This window comes from Elephantulus edwardii, unplaced genomic scaffold (assembly GCF_000299155.1).
Source record: "Elephantulus edwardii isolate Elephantulus edwardi_28Jun2011 unplaced genomic scaffold, EleEdw1.0 scaffold00014, whole genome shotgun sequence".
NCBI lineage: Eukaryota > Metazoa > Chordata > Mammalia > Macroscelidea > Macroscelididae > Elephantulus > Elephantulus edwardii.
The window spans coordinates 25524140-25551237 of record NW_006399764.1 but is presented as its reverse complement, the minus strand read 5'-3'; the positions used below and the strand labels follow the sequence as shown (position 1 = coordinate 25551237).

The 27098-nt window shown below is 42.6% G+C and overlaps 1 protein-coding gene across 1 annotated transcript in view; it reads left to right on the top strand.

The window, feature by feature from the left end:
• The window catches only part of KDM4C (lysine (K)-specific demethylase 4C), a 311865-nt gene that overhangs the window by 172286 nt on the left and 112481 nt on the right, over positions 1-27098 (top strand). Inside the window, exons 11-14 of the mRNA XM_006881356.1 lie at positions 260-368; positions 9173-9354; positions 11157-11370; positions 13514-13590. Coding sequence (XP_006881418.1) covers positions 260-368; positions 9173-9354; positions 11157-11370; positions 13514-13590 — 582 coding nt within the window. The remainder of the gene's footprint in view (positions 1-259; positions 369-9172; positions 9355-11156; positions 11371-13513; positions 13591-27098) is intronic.

Sequence of the window (27098 nt, the reverse complement as noted above, 5' to 3'; positions counted from 1 at the left end):
GAGCATCTGGTGGATTTGAACCGCGCACCTCTGGGATTGCAGTACAGTTTCCTGCCACTAGGCCGCCAGAGCTCGCCTTTTTGGAATTTGTTTTAAAAAGCATTTAAAGAGGTAAATGAAAAGGCTGGGTCTTTAACAAGTATGCAAACACATGCCAGGGTTTCTTCGGAATGAAGTCATTGTCCATCACCGTGAACTTTGTATCTTTAGTAACTAATCGTGACTGTGACCCTCTCTCCTCTTCCCTGTCTGTCACCAGAGCGTACACGGGACGACTAAGACTGCCAAGAGCCGTCGCCATCCCCTCAGCAAGCCTCCCGCCCGGTCCCTCATGACGGTGGTGAAGCAGCAGGCAGCTAGTGACGAAGGTGAGCTCGGGCGATTGCCCGGTGTTTGTACAGCTACTTGTTGGCATAACTGGGGTGAAAACATGGTGTTGAGCAGAGCGGTTGCCAGGTTGACGTGGGAGGAATGGGAACGTGTGGCAGAAGCGTACCAGTAAGAGATCATGGTTGACACTCAACTTCCTGACAAGAGGCCGTGGGATCTCTTATTTGAAACGATCGCTTGTGGGATGAAGACCGTATTGTTTACCAGTCTACCTGTTTCTCTTGAAGGAGTAGGATCAGTCAGTATTTTCTGCTCCTTGGATGACAGACAACAGCGTTAACACATCCCAGGTTTCTTTGCCTTGTCTTTAAGTTTAAGGTGAATCATTTAAGTTTAGTGAGTCTTCTGTGAGTAGGAATCCGCACATCGCCATCCTAGTGTTGTGCTGCAAAGTCCTTTCTCTTAACTGGATAGCTGTGACGGGCACCCTGCAGCTGACCGCCTGTCACCAGTGCTGGCTGCTGCCGGAACACGTGTCATCTTGCCTTTTCCAAAGCTCTTTTTCGAGCCCTGCCTTTAAGTTGTGGTTTATTGTTTTAGACAAATGTGTACAAGACATCTGACGCTCACAGTCTTCTCATTCACAGCTCAGTGACATAGTTGTGTTTACCGCATATCTGTCCACCATCCTGGATGACGTCATCATCCCGACGGGCTTCGGTGGCCTCGAGCATGTGGGTCTTTACCCCCTTCTGCCTCGTCTGCTCGCCTCCAGTCAACTTCGGTCCCTCCACGTTTGTCGTTTCCTAGCCTAAGTTTTTCTTATTAGTGGGATCATACTGTTTCTCTTTTAATGACTGACTTCTTTCATCCAGCAAGCTCTTTTTACATTTCTTCTGTTTTGTAGGCTCAGAACACCCTTATTCTTTATGGCTGAGCGTGGTCCATTGTATGTAGTACTTTTTTTTTAAAAAATTTTATTTTATTTTATTTATTTTTAACTAAAACTGATTTCTTTCTTTTTTAACTTTATTACTTTTTTGTGTGTACCGTCAAGTAAGATCTGACTGGTACAGGAGGAAATTGCTCCTCCTTCTCCAGCAGAGCACCTGGTGGATTTGAACCTTGCACCTCTTAGATTACAGTGCAGCTTCTTGCCACTAGGCCACCAGAGCTCGCCTGTATGTAGTACATTTTAAGGTGATTAAAAAATGTATCATAGGCGAGCTCTGGTGGCCTACTGGCAAAAAGGTGCACTGCAATCCCAGAGGTGAGTGGTTCAAATCCACCAGATGCTTTGTTGGAGAAGGAGGAACAATCTCCTCCTGTACCAGTCAGATCTGATTTGAGGGTACACACACACACACACAAATAATAATAATAAAAAAAATGTACCGTATTGTTACCTTCAATTAAAGATCAGACCACTGACCAGCTTTTATTCCTTGTAAATGTCTCTGAGCATTAGGAGAAACCCACTTTCTCCATCTTTAAAAGGATCTGTTCAGATTGGAAGCTATAAAAAGCTTGTGATTTTTCTTCCTCCTTAGTGAAGATCACGTGGATGTATGTTGCTGTTGTTGTTGTGTACCATTTAGTTGGGGCCAACTCATAGCTGATCCTCCAGTCGGTTTTCCTGCACAGTAGATCACGTGAGAAGAAATCCTCTTTCTGGAGTGATGAAGCGAGTAGATTCAAGTTGTGTGTTGTTAGCCTGCAGCTCCCTTACTACCAGGCATAGACGCTGTCAGAGGAGTGACACGAATGTTGGATTCAAGCTTTGTGTTTAGTTTCATGAATATATCACAGTGGCCATCATTAGTGGGTGTCTTTTTATTTATTTATTGTCTTCTTTCACATCTCAAATTTAATTTATATAGCTATGGTGGATGCAGGGTCCAGGCAGGAAGAATACTATTTTCTATGCAGCCAACCCAGAGTAGAATTCTGGTTTGAGCAAATAGAAGTATGAAGTGTGTCTCTGTAGTAGAAGTCATGAAATGTATGAAAATAATGTTGCTTTTGTTAACGTCTTCTTTTTTTCCAACGTTCTATTCTCTGTGGAAACTGTTTCTCTGTACAGCTTCCAAAAATTTCGAAATGGATTAGTCTAGCAAACTTGTCTCATAGGCTTGAGAGGGCATATCTTCCTGCAGCATTGCTGCTCGGAGCATTTACATGGTCTCCATGCTAGGGTCTGCTTGGGTTCCTTCAAGATTTGTCCTCCCCTGCTTTTCTCTGGTTTGAAATGCGAGCCTTTCTTAATGTGGTCAGGGCTCCTACCTCCCTGTCCCCAGGCTGGTTACTGGGCCGTCGTCAGTGCACTGAAGTGGAATGAAGCATGGTTGGCCTCTTCTGTTAGGTCTTCAAAGGGGCTGATCACTGTTGGAACCCATTTTTATGTAGAAGTCTTCAACATTTTCTGAAGAGCCAGCCATCACTGGATCCCGTTTTTACATAGAAGCCATTAATGGTAATTCTCTCATTTCTAGCATAATAATAAGAACGGTGGAAGGACTCAGATACCCATCTATAGTGTGCTTCCCCACGGTACATGCGACCCCATCTCCAAGTGTGAATAGTGAGGGGACTCAGATGAAAGCCACAGTCATGACTCTGCTTTCCTCTGAACAACATCTGAGCAATGTCTGAGTAACTTCATAAATTAGCAGTTCAGCAGAAGCCAAGTGGTAATGAGCTGTTAAGCATCTCTTTGAAATTAAAGACAGCTTAGGCCCCGATCCCTATCTTTACAGTGTCTGCTGCCCTGGGCTTAGCTCGGAAGTCTTTCAGACACTGTTCCAGTAATGTGGTTTTTGGAAAGTCAGCCTATTCATTTAACAACGGATTAAAAATTTAAATATTCAGGAGGAGATGGAAGTCGCTGCTGTAATCAGAGCGTATTCTTGGTGCGGGGCCATTATTTAACCCATTTAACCTAGGATGTCAGTTGTTGTGATGTATCCACCTAAGCACACGGAAGTGAAATCTCAGGAATTCAAGTTTGACAGTTGTCACCCTCCCAAGATGTTTATTTTGAATTTCACTTAAAAAAAACACACACACAAAAAAAACCCATGCTGGTGTTTATGTTGCACTTGACCTATAAACTTGTCTTCAGTTTATTTTCCAAAGGCTCAGCTGCCCAGTTTATTTTTTTTAATTTTTTTTTTTAAAGATGTTAGAGGGGCTCTGGTGGCCTAGTGGCAAGAAGCTGTACTGCAATCCCAGAGGTATGTGGTTCAAATCCACTAGATGCTCTGCCGGAGAAGGAGGGGCAATTTCCTCCTGTACCAGTCAGATCTGATTTGACGGTACATGCACAAAAAATAATAATAAAATAAAATTAAAAACAAAGTTTTCTCTGCTGACATCCCAGTGGTTCCTGTGTGCATCACGCGGTCTCATTCATTCTCTGGGCCAAGCGTGCGGAAGCGTCCCTGTGCTGGGAGCAGCACCACTTAGGGGCCGGCTCTCGTGCACTTTGCAGTCATCGTCAAACAAAAGGAGCGGTGTCAGGTTTACCAGTCTTACTTTTTACTTCTGGTATTTCAAGAATTTACTAAAGGGACTCTGTTGAGCAAAGAAAATCATGATGTCCTTTATGGATCTGAACTTTGCAAATGTCACTTCAGTGATTAAATGAAAGACAAACATGATTCTGAATATTAAAAGCATCTAATTGTTTGCACTTTCAGACAGTAATGGGCACTTGCCTCCCTGTTCATGGGTGTTGGTGGTAGACAGGGGTAGAGCCTTTCTCTGACTGTCAGTGTGGGCTCAGCCTTTCCCGAGGCTCAGTTTACTCATCTGTAAGAAGACCTTCTTGGATCATTCACAGTTTTCTGTTCAAACTAGAATTTTCTTTAAATCCATGTTGGCATCATGTGAGGGGACACGCTCTTGTCTTCATGCTGGCCTTTGATTTCAGAGGACAAGTGTGGATGAGTGAAGTGTAAGAACACCCTTCACCTGCATATGGAGTCCCTTTTTCTGCCAGTTGTGAAAAACAAATCCCGTTTTAGGACTGCTGCATATTATGCTCCAAACATTATTAATTTTTGCATAATGATTGCCTCTCCTTGTTCAATCATTCCCCATTAGCTAGGGGTAATGCTATACTTTCATAATAAGCACAGTTATATTTCTGTCTGTTTAAGCAGTAAAACAGCCAGTTCAGCAGATTACTAAGTCGATTGGTATGGAATGTGTGTTGATAGGTCACAGCCAGTGTTTCCCTGCGTTATGTGCACGTAAAACATGAGCTGCCGTTGGCTCTCAGATCGGCTGGGTAGTAATCTCCCACTTAGCTGTGTGATAGTCTCAGGCCTTCTCAGCTCAGCCTGCTGTCTCTGTGGGTATGTTCTGTTGGAAGCCCCAGTGGCACTGCCTGTTACCCTAACAAGAGGATACAAATCAAAACCGCCTTGCTCTTATTATGCTAGTGGTTGGGTCAAGTTTTGATTGAATTAGAGGCAAAAAAAATATGCTAGCTTTGTAATTTGATTGCATTCTGAGTGTCTCAAAATCCAACTCCAACCCACTGTAGATGATGCTTGGCATAAGGTCGGGCGATCAGATGTCTAAATGTGCTGAAAGTTTTGGAATTGTAACCCGACAGACAAGACTTCCATTCTTCTGACTTCGTGTGTGAAGTGTTGAGGGAGACAGCTTTCACTAGAACTCCATGACTTGTCCCGTTCCTGAGAAACAGTCATTACTGGATTAGACTAAAAAGTGTATGAGGAGGTCACTATTTGACTTTTTTTTAAAAAGAAACTGATTCCACACCATTCAATTGAAACCTATCATTTTGTAGTTCCTAAAAATTGTTCACACTTTCCTTACTCTGGGACTTTGGCCTCAGCTAACAAGCCACTGAATTATCCCACATTTTTTTTCTACATAAATTTTAAAAATTTTATTTTGAATGCATACTATATTTATCTGTTTTAAAATCAAAGCAATATACATACATATTAGATTTTCTTTACTTTTGTCTTCTTTTTTTAAAAAATTTATTATTTTGTGTGTGTGTACTGTCAAATCAGATCTGACTGGTACAGGGGGAGATTGCCCCTCCTTCTCCAGCAGAGCATCTGGTGGATTCAAACCGTGTACCTCTGGGATTGCAGTCCAGCTTCTTGCCATTAGGCCACCAGAGCGCCCTCTTTTTGTCTTCTTTTTTAAAAAAAATGATACTGATGTACATACTAAAGTAATACGCATTGTTTTTCACAAATAGAGAATCACACAATTTGATTATTGGAGGGAGGGGTTGGTAAGTGAAAGGGGAAAGGTCCGGTGTGAAAAAAACAATGTCTATCAACTTTTCCCCACATTTTGAACCACGTTTTCTGATTTCTACTGATTATGTCCACTTTTTATTTACTTGCTCTCAAGATGAGGAGTCAGTGTGCAGACTGATAGTTTATATATGTATTTTAAAATTTAGTTTTATGGTAAATTACAATCTGAATTTTTTTTTCTCCTTCCTGGAAACTGGCCAGGGACAGTCTGGTGCTGGCTGGTGTTTTGGGCACCTCCTACCCCATCTCTTGTGGGAAAAGGGGGCGCCCAGTGCTTCCAGTTAGTAGTTTAGGAAATGGCTCACTGATACTTATCCCAGGCTGTGGTCCCGCTTTTCTGGAGCTCTGGTGGTGGATTGTTTCGAGCGATGTAAGGTCTGGCTGTTAAGGGAACTCAGCAGCTGCTCTGTAGGGAAAAGGTGGGGCAGCTCTCTTATCCTCTCCGGCCGCGTTGCGTTAGTATTTGCCCTCACACAGTCATCTCAGCCAGGGGCTGCCTCTTCTGTAGTGACGCTTTGTCCGTGCAAGCATGATGTCCCGTAGGCTTTCCCAAGATGTACATTTTTACAGAAGCAAACTGCTGTATCTTTCTCCTTCAGCATGACTAGTGAGTTTTTGGTTAGTGGCTCAACACATAATCCACTGAACCACCACGACTCACTTGTCTTTTTCCATCAGAAGGGGAGTTATGGCATTCTTTTTGGAGCAGTCTTTTGATGAAAATCGTTCTATCACACATATATACGCACTAGATAAAAAATACATACACACATATATATGCAGTTAGTATCTGCAGAGATTTTCACTTCCTCATCTCTGTTGTCGGTGTCCTTAATAGTGTCTTCCTGGGTTTTCTGTGAAGGTTTACACAGCAGTTTAGGTTGCCAGTCAGTAATTTCTTCAGAAGTTATTCGGTGATATTAGTTCCAATTTTGGTACTGCTTGGACATTTTTTATTTTTTCTTGTCTTTTTTCCAGTAAGCTTGGTTCCTAGTCCCCCTCACATCCTCATCCTTATTTTAAGGTAATTGTTGATCATTTGTTCTCATTATCTATGATTTTAAAAAGGAATTGTTAATTTTAAAGGTTTAGTCTTTGGGCTTAATGACTAAAACAAGCTGTTTTCTGGGCTGGATGTCAGAGGGGAACTCTTCGTCTTGTGGGGGCCAAAGACTTGCCTGGCAGCCACCAGAAGCTTTATGGCTAGCCTCTCATGCGGTTTATTTTAAACCCTGCAGTCTATATAATCTGTTACTCATTTCACAGATGAAGAAACGGAGTTTCAAGATTCTAGACAAACTCTTAAGATTACAGCGTTTGTACACATTCATCTTAGTTCCCAAAATCTTGATTTTTGTTTGTGTCTGTGATGATTTTTTTATACTGGCACAGACAAATGTGTTCATTATAATGGCATAAATCAGAGCTCTTTTGAGTGTAATTTAATAACCATTGTTTTGGAGTACAACTAAAAGCATTATATATTCTTTGCCAAAATTATTTGGGTTCCCTGAACAAATTTTTTGCCCTAGATTTAAACTTTCTATTCCCAACCTGGGGAGCTCTCGTGACCTCGTGGTAAGGAGCTGCACTGCAGTCAGAAAGGCTTGTGGTTTGAATCCCCAGCCTCTTCCCAGTAGAATGGTGGCAGTCTCCTCCTGTGCTGTTATTTCTTTGAAGACAGTTCTGCCTTGATGGCAAACAGCAGTCACAACAGCATCCCCAAACTAGAGGGAGCACTGGTGGCTTTGTGATAAAGTGTCGTGCTGCCAACCCAGAGGCACACAGTTGAAGTCCACCAGCCGTTCTGTGGGAGGAAAATGGGCATTCACTTCTTATATGATTTCCTGCCTCTGACAACTTCTGAATGGTATTTCATCTGTGGGTCAGTTCTGAGTCAATGGTATGTAACCGCAGTAATAACAACAATCACTAAATGAATAGAATGCATTTAGGTGTGTTGATTTGATTCTTTCATGCATTGCATACACACTTTTTCTTTAAAACTCTAAACTGCCTTATATAGAAAATAAACGGAAAAATACTTATTTAAAAATAAAAACCTCATTATCTACACAGGTGCTAACTGCGTATCTAACAACCTCTGTTACCAGTGAACGTTCCCCCTCCCCCAATTGGGATGCTTTATCACTTAGTGAAAGAAGTTTCTGTCTAAATGGTGAGTAGAAGTACAAGTAGAATGGAAGTCTTCTGAAGATCTTTCTCCATCTTAAGATTCTCAAGTGGCTTGCAAGAAGCCTGCGTTTTCTCAGAATTGGGCAAATTTAGGAATGTCTGAAGTTCTGACTTTAGGAACCTCGTCTTCCTCATGATAATCCATGTGTTGGGTTGTGTCCCTCGAGATTCTCTCTGACAGCTGTCGTCATTTATCAGCACCATGTGTGGTACTGGACCTCACACTTGATACGCGTTCACTGCAAGGAAAAGATCTAATTGCCGTAGGGGGCTGCTGCATTGCTTGTGGAAGAGGAGAGGGGTTTTGGGTCTTGAGGCGAGAGTGACTGTGGAGTCAGTAATACACAGTGAGGCGAGCCTTGGAGATGGTGTGAAGGCTCTTTGGGCTGGGGTGAGACTTTCCCCTGGGGAAGGGCAGTGTTGGGACATTTGAAGAGAGGTCATTCGTTGGCCTTTGGCCACTGTATTCTAAGCTCTGTGATGAGAACAGAATTGGAGTGGCTGGCTTAGCACATGCCACATCCACCGTAACCCTAACACAGAGACTTTTTACTCTTTTGGCTTTACCACTAGACTTCTATTCCTTCCATCTCTGAGGGAATTGGAGACCATTTCACACTAACTTTTGATAATCCTAACATATTTTAGGAGATTCGCTGTCCCACCAGTGTTTGAAGTCAGACCATGTGAAAGTTGCCAGTGGTCACTCTTTTCATTACCTCAGCCTGCTATGGGCCAGCTGTTTATTGTGGATTTCATTCTCTTCTAAAGCAAATGATCATGGTTAATATTTTGCTAGTAATTATGTTGTTTTGTTGTTGTTGTTAGGTGCCATCGAGTACAAGCCGCAGTGACCTTATGAACCACAGATCTGAACTCTTTCCTGTCCCGTGCCATCCTCACAGTTTCAGACACACTGGTTATATAGTGTGTGTGGTGATGTAGTACCAACTGTTTATAACCAAGTGATTGTGACACTTATGACCCATGAGTCAACGACCTGATGACATTTGATGCTCCTGGTTCGCACATATCTTCGGAAACTCCTGTGGATTGGAGGGCTTCTGCGGTTCAGTTTATAGTTAGAGTTGGCTGGTTGGTGTTCACTGCCCCTGACTAATGAAAATCCATCCACAATGGAATTGCATCGTGAATCTCTAAAGACTGAGGAGAGTGAGAGGCAGAGTCCCTTTGTTCCATTTCTTTCCAAGTTCTCTCAGGAAAATGCAGTGTTGCTTGTGTCTGGCATTGCACACCTTGTAATGTTCACTTCTCTCCTAGTCTGGGGTATTCTCCTGGGTCCTTGCTCACTCACCTTTCACGCTCTTTCTCTCAAGAGTTGCCCGAGGCACCTTCACCTGAGATGCAGCTGGTAGAAACTGAGTCCTGGGCGAAGCCTCTGGTCCACATCTGGCAGACGGAGACTCCCAACTTCGGGGCTGAGCAAGACTACAATGCAGTCGTGGCCAGAATGGAGCCGTACTGTGCTATCTGCACACTACTCATGCCCTACTACAAGGTAAGAGGGAGCACGCAGAGCTGTTCTCTATTGTTTGTGAAAGTTCCAGTGGCCACCTGGCGGTCCCTGGAGGATTAGGAGGCACAGACAAAGGAATACATTAAAATTCATGCAGCGACAGCTTTCAGATGCCCGTGGCTTTTGGTTTCTTGATCTGTGATGAGTCTTCACTGGATTTATGATTCTGTAAATCTTTATAGTAGTAGACTGCCCTATATTGTCCCCTCAGAGGTTCGTCTGGATTCGAACAGTTGACTTTTCATTTAACAGTGCAACCTGCAGCATAGTACACCGCTAGGGTTCTGTGCTGTCTTTCATAGGAAGACAGTATAGCTAATCGCCTCTCAGGAAACAAGCAGAATCTCTAGATACAACAGCTCTGGGACTTTTGATTTTTGTCTCCTGTTGTCATGTACCATGGAGATCGAACCCTCGAGAGGTTTTTGTTTTCAGAGGCTGAAATTGCATGGGGCAATTTCAAATCCTGCATAACAGCTGGTGGATTTGAACTGCTTGTGTTTAGGGTGGCCGCTCAGCTGCTTACCACTTGGTCACCAGAGCTCCTGCTCTTTGCCTAGTCCTAGTTTATGTCAAGAAGGAGACTGTTCGAACCTTTCTTTCTGTTTTATCAGCGTGAAAACAGTAGAAACTTTTGAGGGTGCTTAGACTGACTTTCGTGTTCATTTTTGAAAATATCACTCTCACATAATAAAAAGATCAATCTCTTCTCATCTCTCTGGATGGGAGACACAGAGGTCACACCAGACCAAACTGGACAGGCCAGTAAATGGACATTGATCAGCTGAATGGAATGTGAGTCTTTGCATCATGTTATGCATGTTGTACTGATGGCATCTCACCTCATGGAGGCTCACATTCTCAGCACCAACAGCCAAAATTGTTCTTTCAGAATCTAGTAGCTTGGTAGTACTTAGTCTCCTTTGAGGTCCAATATGTTATAAGGTACACTGATAAGAATATTGGGGATTGGGTTATGTTTTCATTAATAGAACCAGAAACATTTCATTCAAGATCACATCTCAGAGTTCTGGGTCAAGGGAACGCTCATCTGTTTAGATGTTTCAGTGTGAGAATGTGTCTTCACTTTTAGATTCCAGGAAATAGAGGATGGAGTCTCTTCCCTTTAATGTTATTAACATGTTTGATTCAGTGTATTTGAAGTAGCACTGGTGACTGACAGAGCATCTTGATTTTCCTTTCCAGACTTTTAATTTTAACATTTTTAGCCATGAATTAATAGATCTCCGGAGAGCACAAAATAGTCCATTTACTAGATTTTGAACTAAACATCAACCTTGTATATTTTAGGGCACTCTGGCGGTTTTATTTGGGACAATGTCCTTTCATAGTTAGAAGGAGGCACAAGGTCGTTCTCGCTTACTACCTTGCTATGAGCCAGAGCCTTTGTTATTACCCCAGATTTAAACTAAGGTCTTTGCAAATGTTCCTTCAAGCGGAACCAGGTCATGTTCTTCAGTGAGTGAACATAGGTTAAAGGACCAAGCAAAAGCATCAGAAGAAACAATGCTCTCAAGACGCTGATCCCAACAGCGCATCAGTTTCTTTCAGGAATAGACATACAGCAGACCTTCTTGTTCTTAACTTCTTCTGGGCGAGAGTCTGAGAACTAGTATTTATCAATACTAAGAGTTGGCTTGAAAGGAGAAAGTACAGGATATGAAAGATACAGCAGCTGCTAGTGGACCTAACAGACCAAAACCAATGAAGAGACCTTTCTTTCCCTGGGCTTTCCGCTCATGTGCCTTTATTTTATTTTTCAGCCAGACAGCAGTAGTGAAGAAAATGAAGCTAGATGGGCAACAAAGTCAGAAGAAGTAATCCCTTTGAGAGAAAAGACGAAGCCACTCATTCCCGAGATGTGTTTTATTTATAGCGAAGAAAATCTAGACCATTCTCCAGCCAGTGCCTTCCTTGAAGTAGACGGCACGAGCCTTCTGATTTCCTGCGCCAAGTGCTACGTACGGGTTCATGCAAGTAAATGAATTCATTGTTCAGCCAATTCTGGCTTTTGAGTCCTTTTCTTTTATATGCTTTCAACGTGTCAGTCTATTGCATTCAACTATTGGAATTTTGGACGTAAGATAACTTTTTCTCTAAACGTTGAGTACATACAACCGTCATCACTTTCTCTTCATTTTCCTTTAGTACCAATGGAGGACAGGGTTATTTTGTTTTATTACTGTATTTGATGTCCAAGCACCCTTCCTTCAGTATCCGTTTTGTTAATTGGTAACACCATGGTAGCCAGGATACCCAGTAAGAGCAGCTCATTGCCACCGTGGAGTGCCTTTTAGTGGCTTGAGTTTTAATGACTTTTTAAATGGTTTTGAAAAGTTAATTTGACTCTCTGAGTTTGGTTTGATGGATATTTTCACTTGTAGTTTCTTTTAGTAAAGAGAATTGGACATTCCTTTGATGCTTTTGATAATTAAGACAGGGCTAATTCAGCAGATTTTATTCTTTATAAACATAGGGAATTCTCTGTTGCCTTTGGGTCAAGTCATTATAAATTCTTTCCTTCAGGAAGTTTTGATTTTGCTAACTCAGTTTTGGATTTTTTTTTTAAAACTGAATAAATGATAAATACAATTTAACGTACCTGCCTCATAAATCCTCTGCAATAAGTAAAAGAGATTTGTTACATCCAACAACTCTTGTTTTAGGACTTACCGAATTACATATTTCATTAATCCACTAATACATGGTCTGTCTCCTCCATACTCTCTAAAACCCATTGCTATCAAGATGGAATTGACCCATGACTGACCCTCTACTGGGTTTTCAGAGGCTGTAAATCTAATGAGAGAAAACATAGAGATTGGTTTTTTTATATGCCTGAGTTAGTGAGACTGGCTCAGGACCGGGAAGCGTTCCGAGCTACTATATGTCACAGGTGACTCGGTGGCCCATAACAACAATAACATACTCTGACAGGTTTAGAAGCAGGAGTAGCATCCACTTCCTATATAACATGCCTCCAGAAATTCTGTGAACTTTGATAAATGTCGATAGTTGTAGAGGGGCTTCAGGCCTTTTGTTCATAGGGTAGCTATGAGTTGTGCTCGACTCAAAGGCAATTAACAACAACAACAACAACAGCAGCAACACTCTGCTTAGTTTATGTTTGAAGTAGCTTCCCTGTCATCTATGTAAATATATTTATAAACTAGTTAGATGCTACTTGTTTTTACAAAGGATTATTATATGGCTGAAATATAATTACAGTGACCATTTTTGGTTTAAATTGTTTTGAATCATGCATGCATATTTACATTCCCTGCTTATTGCTAAATATATGCGTGAGGCAAAGTGCCAATGCACAAGAAAGTGCACAATTAATTTTGACTTCTACTCCAGCTAACTATTTTACTTAGTCACCGTAGTTTATGTGACTGTGTCATGTAGCCACAATGAATTAACCTGGCTAATGATGAGAGGCTTTCCTTTGCTTAATTATACTTATGTTGTTTTCTGTTCCCGTTCCAGATATTACAGCAACTTATCTTCTTAAAATCTTTAGTTAAATCCTAAAGTCCTCTTTTTTTCTGAAGTTACATAACATGTATATCATAACCATCTCCTTGGCTCGTTGCTTTTGGGCCTGCAAGTCTTGAGTTGAATTGAAGATATGCTTTCATCACTGACCCAGGGTTGTTAATCCTTCAGCCTTGGTGCTGAAGTGAAAGCGAATGCATTTTGAGAATGTTATTTATAAAATTAGATTTTGTAGGTTATTTATTATCTCTGTCACAAATTCTGCTCCCTGGATTGCAGTGTTTTCAGAACTTTGTTCTGCACGGATGAATGACGAGATAGGGCATTTTGTTCTATAATTTTGTTATTTCCCATTACAGACTTGTCATCCATATATGAGTGACAGCTGTTGTGGACATTAGTAAACACTAAGCCTCCCACTCTTCTAGTTCCTTGGACAGTAGTCTACTGATTAAGCAGCCTCAGTACCACAAACATCTTTGAGATAGTCTTGCTTGAGTTTTGTTCCAGACAGTAGGAGTCAGATGCTTTTGGTCGGCAGTTGTCTTGGGTCTACTTACTGGGTGTCTTATTTCAAAGGGGCAGAAGAGCTAATGTACGGGTGCACACTCTTATTTTTTAGGTTGTTATGGTCTCCCTTCTCAGGAGGTTTCTGATGGATGGCTCTGTGCCCGCTGCAGAAGAAAGGCGTGGACAGCTGTAAGTGACCTGTGTTAGTGTCTTCATTCTCCCAGCCTCCCCTGCACGTGTTTAATCCAGTGGGAAGATAAGATTGTCCACATGATTCTGTGTGCAGGTTCCACTTTCAACTCTATTCCCAGTCTTTCCTTTGCAGTTTCTTCTACACTCAGGCCCTGCATTTATAGTAGCTGCATTAGATTCAGATTGTCCCTGATTTAAAACATTTTCAAATTAAGATGCATCACAGTTAGGGATGTTGTGAGCATGTGTACATTTTATTCATAATAATATGTACTACTTAAAAGTGTGAAGAGGGAAAAAACAAACAAACAAGCAAAAAGTGTTAAGAGTGAAATTTGTTGACCGTATCATTTGCAGATGTTTAGTCTTGTCAAAGCAGTGTTGTATGGTAGCTGGGGCGGCCTGTAGTTGAGTGTGTCTTGTATGGTATCTCAGGGGTGGCCTACAGTTGAGTCTGTGTTGGAAGTTGCAATGGTAGAAAGGTGGACAAGGTTTCACACTAAACCTGTGACTATTGAACTGTGCGCATACCTGACGGCCATTACAGATTGACTTTATTGTTATGACACTGGTGACAGCTTGCTTATTTATAGATCAGGCCCCTATGGGTTTTGTACCATTAGAAGCACCATTTGATTTTAAATCTGTATTCAACTTCAGCACTGACTTGCAGTGGAACCCGCTGAATGGCGTGTCAGTCCGGATCTGGAGAGAGTTGCATTGCTAAACCCAAATGTGGCCCTTCTCTGGCGGTTGAATCCACAGGAGAAAGATTCTCTGGGAGCATCTGTGGGGGACAGTCTCCCCCTGTGTGATTGACACCTTTTTGAGACACCAGTGGAGGATCATTTGCTTCTGACTCGATGGCAGTGAGTGAGAGCATGAGTTCCCATACTCAGGAATCTCCTGAAAATGCCACTTATTTCAACAGAGCAGGTCCACAGAGGGCTCACGATGTGGCATTGCTTTCCTCCCCAGTCTCATTTTGTGACCCTTGAGAGAAGTAATCTAAGTAATAGGCCATGCAGAGGATCTTCACGGGCCCCGGTGAAGGAGGTGTACACATACTCAGCTGTTTAAATAGGATCAGGTCTTTTTCCCTCTTTCTCACCCCCACATCCTTCCCTCTGACAAGCTAGAGTTTCTGCTCTGTACCAGGCGCTCCTGCAGACGTGGCACTGAACACTATCTAGAATCTCCACTGAGGATGCCAGTTCCTCTTGGAATTGTCCTCAAGACTCTTTTTTTTAAAATTATTTTTTTATTTTATTTTATTATTTTGTGTGCGTGTACCATCAAATTAGATCTGACTGGTACAGGAGGAGATTGCCCCTCCTTCCCCAGCAGAGCATCCGGTGGATTTGAACCGTGCGCCTCTGGGATTGTAGTTGCAGCTCCTTACCACTAGGCCACCAGAGCTCCCCTGTCCCCAAGACTCTTGAACCAGCTTACAGCCAGACAGGTGGAATGAATTCATCTTACTCTCTGTGCACTCTCCTGCCCGTTTTGCCATTTAGTTGTGTTGTGTCTTAGTTTTACTTGGGAGTTTTTCTTTTAGGAGGTATCTGAATGTTGGGAGCGTGGCCCTGAATGATGAGACCATTGTCCCTGCTTCTCAAGACCTCAGAGCAGAACACTGACGGTTACTTTAAAAAAGGAGTAGTAGCATTGATTTTGTTCTTTAGAGTTTTGAATGGCGTAGAATTAAATTGCCTTGTGATCAAAGCTAAAACCCGAAGTACAGCGTAAGGAAAATACCTTGCATAGTGATGATCTTTGGCATGCTTATGTGTTTATAGCTCTCAGGGTGGAAATAAATATATGATGACTATAAATTAGAAATCTGTGCAGGGTGCCTTTATGAATAATTTTATTGCTAGTATTTAATTTGAATGGTGAAGGGAGATGGTGACAATGATGTCTGTATTGTTAGCATGTTCCCTGTGTCATTTCATATACATAGAGACCTTGTTCACCACCAGGCAGGTTCTTCTTGGTTCTGTGCCATCCCTGCAGTCACTGCTGTCTTTGAGCCTGTGGTTAAAGCAGCTGTCAGTTCATCTCGTTGACGTTCTTTCTCTTTCCGACCGACAGTGTCTTTTACCAAGTCATAACGTACTTCTCCAGGTACACTAACCCTTACCTGTCTGGATAATATGCCCAAAGTAAGAGAGATGAGGTCTCACCATCCTTGCCTTCAGGAACATTCTGATTGTACCTTTTTTAAGGCAGAGTTTCCATTCTCTGGCAGTCCATTCAGTGTTCCTGGCCAGCACTGTAATTCAAGTGCATCGATTCTTCTACATACATGTGCATTGTCTGACGTTTCCGTGTGTATGCGGTATTTGGAAGTCACATGGCCTGGCTGAGTTAGACCTCTGTCTTCACGGAGCATCTTTTGAACACGGCTGTGAGTCGCCTGCGACTCGACTGCACTTCACAACAACAACAAATAAAGAGCCCTTTTGCAGCACATTTGTCTAGTGCCATTTGCCAGTTTCTTACCTGCTGTTTTAACGGATGTTGATTATGTACCTAAATCAAATGAATCACTGATGACTTCAGTCTTTTCTCTGTTTATTATGATTTTGTTTAAAATACAGCCATGTGTGAAGATTTTGTTTTTCCTTGTGTTGTGGGATAATCCATACTGAACGCCGTCGTGTTTTATCCTCATCACCACAGGCTTTAGGTCCTACTCATTTTTAGCAGGTCAGGAGGCTATTGATCGTTTTAATAATCTGATCTATTTGATGTCAATAATAATATATTCTCAAGTTCAAAGTTCTCCATTCTAGTCATCTCGGAAAACATTTCAGCATTTCCTTCTCTTTGATCATTATTTTAGCCCCACTTTTGTGAAAGTAAAACAGCATTAACATTAACATCCAAGAGAGCTGACTGTAACAAATATGTTCAGTTCTTGTCTGCCGTACAGGCCTTTTCCTTCTCATGTGAACTCAAGTAAAGCCACGTAGAATCAAAGTTTGATCAAAGAGATCATTCAGTTTAAACTATGTTGTTGTTGTTATGTGCCGTCGAGTCGTTTGCGACTCATAGCGACCCTATGTACAACAGCCCTAAACCCTGCTCTATCCTGTGCCAATCGCACTGTCTCTGACATACCTACCCCAGTTACCCTAGTCACTGAATCAATCCACCTCATCGAGGGTCTTCCTCTCCTGCGCCGCCCCTCCACTCTTCCAAGCATGATGTCCTCCTCCAAGGAATGGTCCCTCCTTGCAACATGTCCAGAGTACGTCAGACGAAGCCTCAGAATCCTTGCCTCCAGGGAGCAGCCTGGTTTCACTCTCTCCATCGTGAACCTATTCGTTTTCCTGGCAGTCCGTGGTACATTCAGTACTCTTCTCCAGCACCACAGCTCAAAGGCATCAATTCTCCTTCTTTCCTCTCTAATCATTGACCAGTTCTCTGATGCATAGCAAGTGATAGCAAAGACCATGGCCTGTATCACGTGCACCTTAGTCTCCAGAGTGACACCAGTGCTCTCCAGTACTTTGGACAGGTCCCTAACAGCTGACTTTCCCATTGCAGTATGTCTTTTAATTAAAAGACGATGTTAAGTTAGGTGCCTTTTAACTCATGCGGACCTTATACACAGTGTATGAAAACCTTCCACAGCCCTGTGCCAGCTCCATAGTGTCCACTGTGGCCGAGCCTATTGTCCATATCATGTTGGAGCTTCCTTTCTTTTCCAGCATGATGTCTTTTATGAAGATCTCGCCCCTACAGACATGACCAGTATGGACAGAAATCTCACAGTCCTTGTTCCCGTGGCTGCATTTCTCTGAAGCAAAGGTGTAGAAATTTTACGATAGCCCTGATCTCGTCCCGCCCGGCGTGAAAAGTTCTCTGTTGTGTCCGTTCTAGGTAGCACTGTCCTTGTCATGCAGAGGGTGCTTGGCCTTCACCTGTCCCTGCCCCTGAAGCTGTTTCTGTTCCATTGTTGTGTGTCTGTGTGGCATGCATGCAAAAGGAAATACTCAGATTAATTACAGCTTGCAGTTGATTTAATGCATCTGTCTTCCTAATCCCTTTGCCCCTGTGAAAATATGTGCTGTTTTGTATTGTAATATTGAAATGATGCAGATACCATTTAATTTGCAGTGGAATTGGGAATTCAGGAATATACCTTTTACTGTGATTTTTCAGACCCACATAATTTCTCATTTATGTTTGGAAATGGTCTGGATTCTCAGTGGGCCAGTTACTGGTCTTCCTCCCCCACCCCCACCCCCGTTTACCCATTGTGAGTGAACTTTGTCTATTCCTAGCTCCCTTCTGAAATGCTCCCCCTGAGATATCATTGACTTGCTCAGTTAAGTATTGCTGAGAAGTTCCTGACAATATTGATATTCAGGCTGTGACACTCAGATGCCGTGTGGCAGCAAGTGTTGCTATATTAATTTTTACTAAACTCTTAACGACTATGATTTCCCTGGTTTCTGAAACTGGAATTCGTCAGGGTTCACTTGCACATGTTCAATTGTGGATTTGTAACCCTCCTGTTTAAATAGTCTCCATGGGGCTGATGGAAATCTGAGAGGTGAGCTGGGATCCAGCAGTAATTCAGGGTGGCTTATACTTCATTTAGGAGTCCTGGGGACACAGTTCTCAGCCCTTTTTGTTTTTCTAAATGTGAATCTTGCTTTCTGATTTTCTGTAGTTTGTGCCTAATTTGTGTATCAATTTCCTGCTCCTGAGTATATAGGCTATAGCTCATTAATAACGCAAATATTCTCACTATAACAGTCCTGAGTCCGTATTGCTTGTTTTCGCTATATCGTGTGTGTATTTGAAGGCCTTTCTTTATTCTGCCTTCCGTACACCACACTTAATCGGACGGAAGATTTCGGGTCCCTGTCTGAAATGGCCTGGTAACCTGAAAATGTAAACCCCACATGCTCAAGGTTCTGTAGACCATTACAGACTGATAAACTAATAGAAATAGGTTTTTTCTTGTTGTCTTCTAGGGGAATTTATAATACAGAATACATCTTTTCTAGAGCTTGGGGTTGGTTTTTGTGTGTGTGCTGTCAAAATTATTTCCTGAATCAAATGAAAAAATATGAAATTGACGGTACAAGCCAATCAAGTATTTTATTCTTTTCATAATTAATTTTGCTAATGCATGCTTTCTTTTAAATGGTTTTTTATTAAGTAAAAATTGGTTCTTTCAGAAGCCATTTTCATTCATGAGGTGAGACTTGTAAGAAAGAGAAGAAGAAAACCCCCATACCCTTAACTTTACTTTTAAATAGAGCAATTCCTTGGACTTAGGAGAAAATCAGCAGGATTAGTTTGATAACTTTGAACAATCAAATATAACTTTTAAAAATAAAAATGTAATTATTATGACAATTGTTATGATAAGGGCACATTTTATGATTTAAGGGAAAAAGTCAATCTTAAATAGGTAAAAAAACAACAAACCAAACAACAACAACCACTCCAAAACATGCTATTCATTTGCTTGTAATCCACTCCGAACATCATATTTGCAAGCTGGAACGAGAACAACTTAAAATTTCGTTTCCTTGCCTGTGTCATCCTCCTACCTTAATAGATATGTGTTGTTGTTGAGTACCCTCGACTTGAAACTGACCTACAAAAAAAACCAAACAAACAAAACAAAAAAAGGAAAGAAACTGACCCACAGCTGACTCTGCTGGGTTTTCAGAGGCAGTAAATCCTTCTCCCACAGAGCAGCTGGTGCCCTCGAACTGCATACCTTTGGGGTTGCAGTACAGTTTCTTACCACTAGGCTACTAGAGCTCAATAATAGTTGGATACTTGATTAAATATATAGTGTAAGAAAACACAAAAAAGATTTGTTGTAAGGTAGAGCTTGATTTTTATTGATAATTTTTGTTCATTTAAACTTTAACTGACTTTGTTCTATTAGCCATTTGTCTTATTTCACCAGCCGGCTAAAGGAGTTTGGATAAGGTTCTTTTGTATTTCAATTCAAGCTGTTTTCAATAGCTTGGTAGCTCAGTTTTCAACACAAGAATCTTTGGCACGTGAGCTGGTGAGTAGAGCATGCTTGGGCCTGCTGTTGAGGTTGGCATATTGCTGTGAGTCTGGAAGGAGCCTTTGAGCCTCGCTGCATTCCTAGCAGTAGTGCTAAGCAAAAGCTCAGTGGTTCAAATCCCCTTTTTGCTTAGTCTCTTCCTGTATGGCCTTGGAAACCCGAGGTGGGCTGGCATGGATTGGGTATGACTTGACAGCACAGTGGGCTTCAGTGTGGTGTGTTCTAGCTCTGGCTTCTTTCTTGCCAAGTAATTTCCATGTTTCTTCTGGGACCTTTCTGGGGAGGGAGTTCAGTGTGGGCTCTTGTCCTTGTTGCTGGTCAGCTCTGATGTAACAAAACCTTGTATTAACAGCACGAAACATTGCCTCGTCTCACACCCCCTTCAGTGCTCTTGTTACAGTGCCGTAATGGGAGTGGAAACGCTGGTGACAATTGGTACCTTGGCCTTGTCGGCTGTCACTGAGTTCTCAGACTCCACTCGCCTGTCGACTGAAGCCACACTGGTGCCTTGTGGCTGGGGAGTTGTGCTCCCAACCCAAAGATGAGCAGGCTAATAGTTGGGCAGTTTGAATTCATGGGCCCCTTCGAGGAAGAAAGATGAGCAGTCTTCCAGCTTCTGCAAATGCATTGACGGGTCAGCTTTGAATCTGTTCTGACTCGATTGCAGTGAATTTTTTGAATAGTTTTCATTGTCAGTGTGTAGAATATCTAACAAAATAGCATTTATGTTGTTTCTTCCTCGGGAGCTTTATGGTGAAGGTCAGGCGGGGTAGAGGCACAGATCCATGCGTAAACACACTTCCGTTCTACTTGTACTTGGATGGTTCAAAGCCAAGGAATCCGAAGCTTAGCCTGGTGGTAAATACATAGGGCTTCTGCTGACTATAAAATTCCTTGATTCTCTTTCCCCCTGTATTTATAGTTTGCTCAGTGAAATTCCTGAAAAATTAAACACCATCACAAACACTTCAGTCTATCTATGCATTTCCTGATTGGTCAGCGGTGAAGAGTAATAAAAAAGTATGGGATGACCAAGTGAAATTCGTAATTATTGTGTGACTCAGTGCAGTTTTTATGAGCTAAGGGAACTTCCCTTGGTTTTTAAGAAGAGATTGAAAAACTTTCGTATATTTTCTGGATCTGCCACTCAGGAATTCTTGGCAGAGGTTTTCATTTCCCCATTTGATAGCTTTGATTTCCCTGTCGAATATCAGTTGACCATAGATAGCTGGGTCTGTTTCTGGGTTTCATTTCTGTTCCATTGGTCTATGTGCCTGTCATTGTACCAGTGCCAGGCTGTTTTGGTTACCACTGCTGTGCAGTAGGTTTTGAGGTGAGGGAGTGCTATGCCTCCAACCTCATTTTTATTTCTCAGAAGTGTTTTGCTTATTCGGGGTCTCTTCTCTCTCCAAATAAATTTGATAATTTCCCTTTCAGTCTCCTTGAAAAATGTATTTGGTATCTGGATTGGAATTTTATTGAACATGTTAATTGCCTTTGGTAGGATTGTCATTTTCACTATTTTGAGTCTTCCTGTCCATGACCAGGGCACATTTTTCCATTTCTTTACGTCTTTTATTGTATCTCTCAGAAATGCTCTGTAGTTTTCTTTGTATAGGTCTTTTGTATTTCTAGTTACGTTCACTCCCAAGTATCTCAATTTGTGGTTGGCTGTTGAAATGGTATTGCTTTCTATATTTCCTTCTCTGAGTTCTCTTTGTTACTGTTGAGGAATCCTATTGATTTTTGGATATTGATCTTATATCCTGCCACTCTACTGCCTATATACGCTAACAGTCTTTTTTTTGTTGAGCCATTGAGGTTTAGCAACAGTACGCAGTAGATTCCTTTTTGCCGTAATCTCTTCCTTTATACTTCAAAATAGTTTGTGAGAGTATTTTTATTTGCAAGTAAGACAGTGTAAAAAAGGAATGAGACATTCGATTCTTGAATGGATAGTGCCATGTAATAAAAATGAAATCAAACCAAACAAAAAACAAAAACAAAAACCAACCCCAAAACCAACAAAACCCCCAAAATAAAAAACCAAAACCAACAACAACAAAACCACAAACCCTTTATAGGTTAGAGTTCTCGTTTGATATAATGAAATGTATGAACTAGTAAATTGCACACATACAAAACTGCTGAAAAGCATTTATTCTTCAAGGCAGAGTAATGACGTTGTATTGGATACAACAGCAAACAAAGCAGGGTTTCCCCCAAAAATGGCTTTAAAAAATCAGGATGCTAACACTTGGAGGCCTTTCATTGGGGCTCGTCAGTTCTAAACTGTATGCTTTATTTTGCTAGTTTTTATTTTGTCAAATGGAAAAAACAGGTATTGCCATATTATACCTTGATGATAGACAATTGCTTAAAATTGACACCTGCCATAATGAACCAGAGTATGTGAGAGAGTAAATGGTTTGCCCGGGATCATTGAGCTGCATAACGAGAGAACCAGGGTTTTGGTGACACCTGAGTCTGTGCATCTCTGGACCTAACCTCTCCTCTCCTGGCTTCTTCATTTTACGATAGGACCAAGGTCAAGCATGTGGCCTCATTCTGAACAGCGGTGTTGCATAATTTTCATTTGCATTAAAAATGAAGCCAGCACTGTCTGTAGAGTCATTGGTCATCCACTTTATGTGGGACAGTTGACTTTATTGGATGTTGTGATGAGTAGCCTCTTTTCCCTTCCATATTTACTCTAGCTTTCCCTCGGCCGACCTCTCCCAGAAGTGGATAATCTGAATCCAATTTCCCAGCTGACAACTCCATTGACATTTTTCTTTTGTGAATAGCCCTGGAGTGCCTTTGTAGATCCAAGCCATTGATTTGGAGATCAGATTGACTGGTGGCCTTGAGAGGTCATGGGCCATTACTGCTTTCTTTGATTCGGTTTATGCCAGTTTCTTCTCCCCCTACGTGATGCTGTCAAAACCATGTGATGAAAGGCTGTCACACTTTGGGGCTGACTTTGATCTTCCTAGGAAGGGAGCCTAATGGAAAAAGGAAGGCCCTGTTCCGGTGAAAGGCCAGACATTCCCTGGTAGGAGCTGGCCGTTTGTAGCCATGTGATTCCATTCAGAAGTCCTAGGAGCCACTGATTTTCGTCGATGTGAGCACAACTCATAATGACCCTATGAACAAAAGACCCAAACCCTATTATATAACTAACTTCATTTCTCTTAAGTTCATAGAGTTTCCAGAAGCATTTGTTTAGGAAGTAGATACCACTCCTGCTAGTTAGGTTCTAATTCTGCCTTCGAGGTCGTGTATTCGGACCAAATTACCTCTTGACTCTCAAAGATGCAACTCACTCAGAAGAGCTTAACTTTGGCTCCTAAGGGCCAGTGTGGTAATCATCATTTTACATTAACCAAACAACAGCACATCTGAAGACATCAATTATCCTGACAGCCCAGTTATAATGTGGAGACCTCTCTGATTTGAAACTGCTTACAGAAGAAAAAGTCACAAATCATTTTTCTCTGCTCTTTTCTTCTCTCTTTTGCTCAATGAACACCCCTCCTCCCTTTTTTTTAATGGCAAGAAAGAAAGAGAAGTCTGTATAGCTTATTGCAAGTGGAACTGTATTCATAAATAGCTTCTTGATTGAGAACAAATGCCTCATTAATCTTCAGTGCTTCAACCAGAGAGCACGGGGAGAGTCAGGAAGAATAATGATGGACGTTATGGGGAGCTCACACTGCCGTGCACACAGGCTGGGAGAGCCCCAGGCTTCCGGGCCCAGGCACCTCTCTGAGCAGTGGAGGGGCCACCCAGAGAGTGGAGGGAAAACACAGACACTGCTGGGCAGACATTTCTCACGAGTAGCAAAAATTAATCCAGTGGCAGAATTAGGAAATCATGTAGTAGGCTGTTTGTTATCGAAGGTCATGCTGGGAAGAAAGAAATCAACCAGCTGGATTTTTATTTGGAAGCCAAACATTGTACAGTTTTTAACAAAGAAAGATGGATACACAGAGTACTTAATGCACTTCATCCAGGCTCCAGAAAATTCCCTTCTGGAAAACAGTGAGCTCGCTGGAGATGAACGTGGACAGTGGGACATTTCAGAGGTGCTTGTGGTCCAGACAGCTAAGTGCTTGTATTCAGCTACTACTTAAGAGGTTGGCAGTTTGAATCCACCCTGGAGAACCTTCGAAGAAGGCCTCATAATCTGCTTGTGAAAAATGAGCCACTAAAAAACCTTTGAAGGAGCCGTGGTGATGTAGTCTGTAGTGAGTTTACAGCCTCAGAAACCCTTTGGAGGCTCGAGTCCAAGCCGACCAGTTCACACCGAGGCAGCTGAGGTGGACCAGCAGTTTGTGTGTTTGCTGTGTTGTTCCTCCCTCCCCCTCCCCCAGCCTTCTTCCCCTCCCTCAGCCTTCTTCCCCTCTTCTCTCCTTTCCCCTCTCTTCCTTCCCCCTTCCCGGACTTCTTCCCCTCCCCAGTCCGCCTTCTCCCCGCTCCCCTCCCCTCCCCGCCCCAGCGGTGTGCCCTCCGTTCAGCAGATCTCCAGTGGATGTCTGGACTAACTGAAACAGTGGTCTTGAAAGGTGTGGATATTGCTTTGAGCCAAACACTGAGTGTGGTTGTCAATCTTCCGTCTGTCTTCTTCAGGAAAATAGTTATATATTAATGTTTAAATAGTTAAAATGTACTAAGTTTCTTTGGTCCATGTTATAAATTAAAAGAATATCTAGTTTCATGACTCAAAGCAGTACCAACTGAAAATTCAGTTTTTTTGCATTCCAGATATTTCCCGTCTGCTTGAGGTGAAGCCTTAATGTCACTGAACAGTTTTCTTTCTGAAACTTCGTGGAGATTGTTAGGGTCAAGGAAACTGTTACTAGTTTTGTTTTCAGAATCTGCAAACTTAGAGTTAGTCCCTCTAAAGTGAGTTCACATCCTTCATTGGCTCCACCAAGTTCAGGGCCACTGTTCCATTCCTACGGAAATGTTGCGTTACACTGAGGAGAAGCCAGCAGACGAGATCTCCGGGTATGGACCCTCGCAGCACCTCCGACCTCTGGGTGCCATTCACGGTCATCCCTCCTTTGTACAAAGATGTGTCGTTCCAGGAGTTCACCCCGTCCCTCCACTTTACAAGTGTCCGTCCCTCCTTGTGACTTATGCTGTCAATTCGTCCCCTTTCCAACAAAGCAGAACTCCAGATTGTCATACTTCTTGGAGAGCTTGTCTTGTTGCTTCGGTGTTCTCTCCCTCCTGTCTTCCATCCTTTCAGGCTGCAGGCCTTTGTCCCATTTCCTTTCAGCTTGCGTTTGTGCAGTGTTTTGGCCCATGTGCTTTAGAGATGCCACATTTCCCGTGGGTCCTCCTCCCTTTCACACCACCAGGATTTCAGGCCACTTTCTTGGCTAGTGGTGCAAACAGTTAAGTGCTCATAGTTAGCCATTAACTGAGAGGTGGTTGGTCCTGATTTACCCAGGTGCATCTTGCAGAGGTGATGAGGACAGCAGACCACTGCTTTTCACAAACATGCTCTGTTTATGAGGAAATTTCTAGAATGCCCTCCTTCTCTAGAACCGGTGCTCAAGGAAAAAGGCAAGGAAGGCTGCCCTGGGTCATTCATTTTCTAAGAACTCTTTGCGTTTTAGCTTCCAGATGGCAGGAAAAGCCATCATTTTTGTTTCCCCGTAGAGTTTACGTCGTGTTGGTTCTCATCTAACTTTAGCCATCGTGAGGCTTGCGGATGCACAGTTAGCCTCCGGCCAGGAGGAGGTTGGGTGTCCTTCTGTGAAGCTAATACCATGGTCATTTCATGACAGTCTTAAAGGAGGCACTAAGGCTGGTCTCTGGTGTGCCTTATTCCTTGAAATCTCTGTCCCTCATTCATTCATTCCTTCTCTCTCTTACAACATGGCCTTCATGTGCCTTTCAAGCCCCCATATTCACTTACTTTTATTGCCACTTTTTTTTTTTACCTCCTGTGCTAGAAAGATTAGCAAATTTTGGATTTCTAAAGCCAGACTTCTCTTCACCACATGAACCCTGTCTATCTCCTGGCTTTGGTGAATGTATCCATTCGTCACTTGCAGGTTTTTTGTGAAATCAACTGGACCTTCCCCGCTTGAGACCCTTCTGTCCACTTCTTGTGTCGTATGTCCACGTGCAGGTTCAGCACCTTCTTCCTGCTTCTCCCTTCCCTGCCTCAGTCACATGCTCATGGCCAGAGAGCAGGAACTCAGGCCGTCCAGCTGCTGTGACCAGAACATTTACAGGCAGCACGGGCACTTGCCTTTTCCTGTGTCCCACATCTCTCTGCCAGTACATCGGATATACTTTACTTGCATGAGCCGTCGCCTCTTCTGATCACCTCCCCGGTGTTCCGGAGGTCCACTCAGATCTCCTTTCCTGGGTTATCACAGGAATTGCCGATTTCTCTTCAGCTTCTTCCAGTATCTCTTCATAGTCTCTTCTTAGCCCAGCAGCTCCAGCGATGCACTGAAAATGTGAGACGGATAATTATGTTTAAGTCTCTATTGATTTCTCACCTGCGAGGCCCCATCAGACATTCCTCCCCTTTGACTCTGTAACAGCTTTTCCGGTTGGAACTGACCGTGCTCTTCCTGCGCCAACTGTCCCAGTTAACACCCTGGCCCACGTTCATAGCCCTGACGTCTAAGTAAAGGACTCCTTTGTTTGCTCCTCTAGTTAGAGTGGACGTTCTTTGCGGGCCTGTTGTGTTCTGCTGTCTCCTGCAGTCTAGACCATGCTGTAGTTTCCTGTTTGTTGAATGAAGGAATATACTTTCTTTTGAGACAAACAGATGTGGACATCGCAGTGAAGGAACTGCTTCCTGGTAGACCATTCCTTGAAGATGAGAATTATTACTAGGCCTGCAGGAATCCTGTCCTTCTGCTCCTTAACCTCTGGGACTTTGGGACAGCCCTGGCTGACTGTGACATCTGCTCCTCTCTCTGTCCTGACAAATGAGCCCATCATCACAAGTGGCTCAGCCATGTTTTCTCCATCAGCAGTTTGTAAGCTAGTTTTTTGTTAATGTGATTAATTACTCTTTGTTTTCCCAGCACCAACAGCCCTATTTTCCGGTTTTGCATTTCTGTTATGAGCATGTCAGATAAATAAAGGGCGCGGGGAGGGCCTTCAGTCTCATAATTTTTCTAGGGCATGAAAATTGGTTTTAGTACCACTTACAGTGATGTCAGCGAAAATGAGAGCATCTTACGAGGCAGCTTGAGAATGTTCGTATTGGCTTTTCTGTAACTGATGTTTTATAGAAGAGCCATTGAAACAGGATCCCCTGCACAATGAACAGCTCTGGTCGCCTCCTCATAACCGTCCCCTCCTCTCTGTTGTCACGAGGGGTGGGTAAGCACTTTGAGGATACGCATTCTTTTCGGGGTCTAATAATCGAGCCATAAAACAAAATCCCTCCATATTCTAAATTGGTATG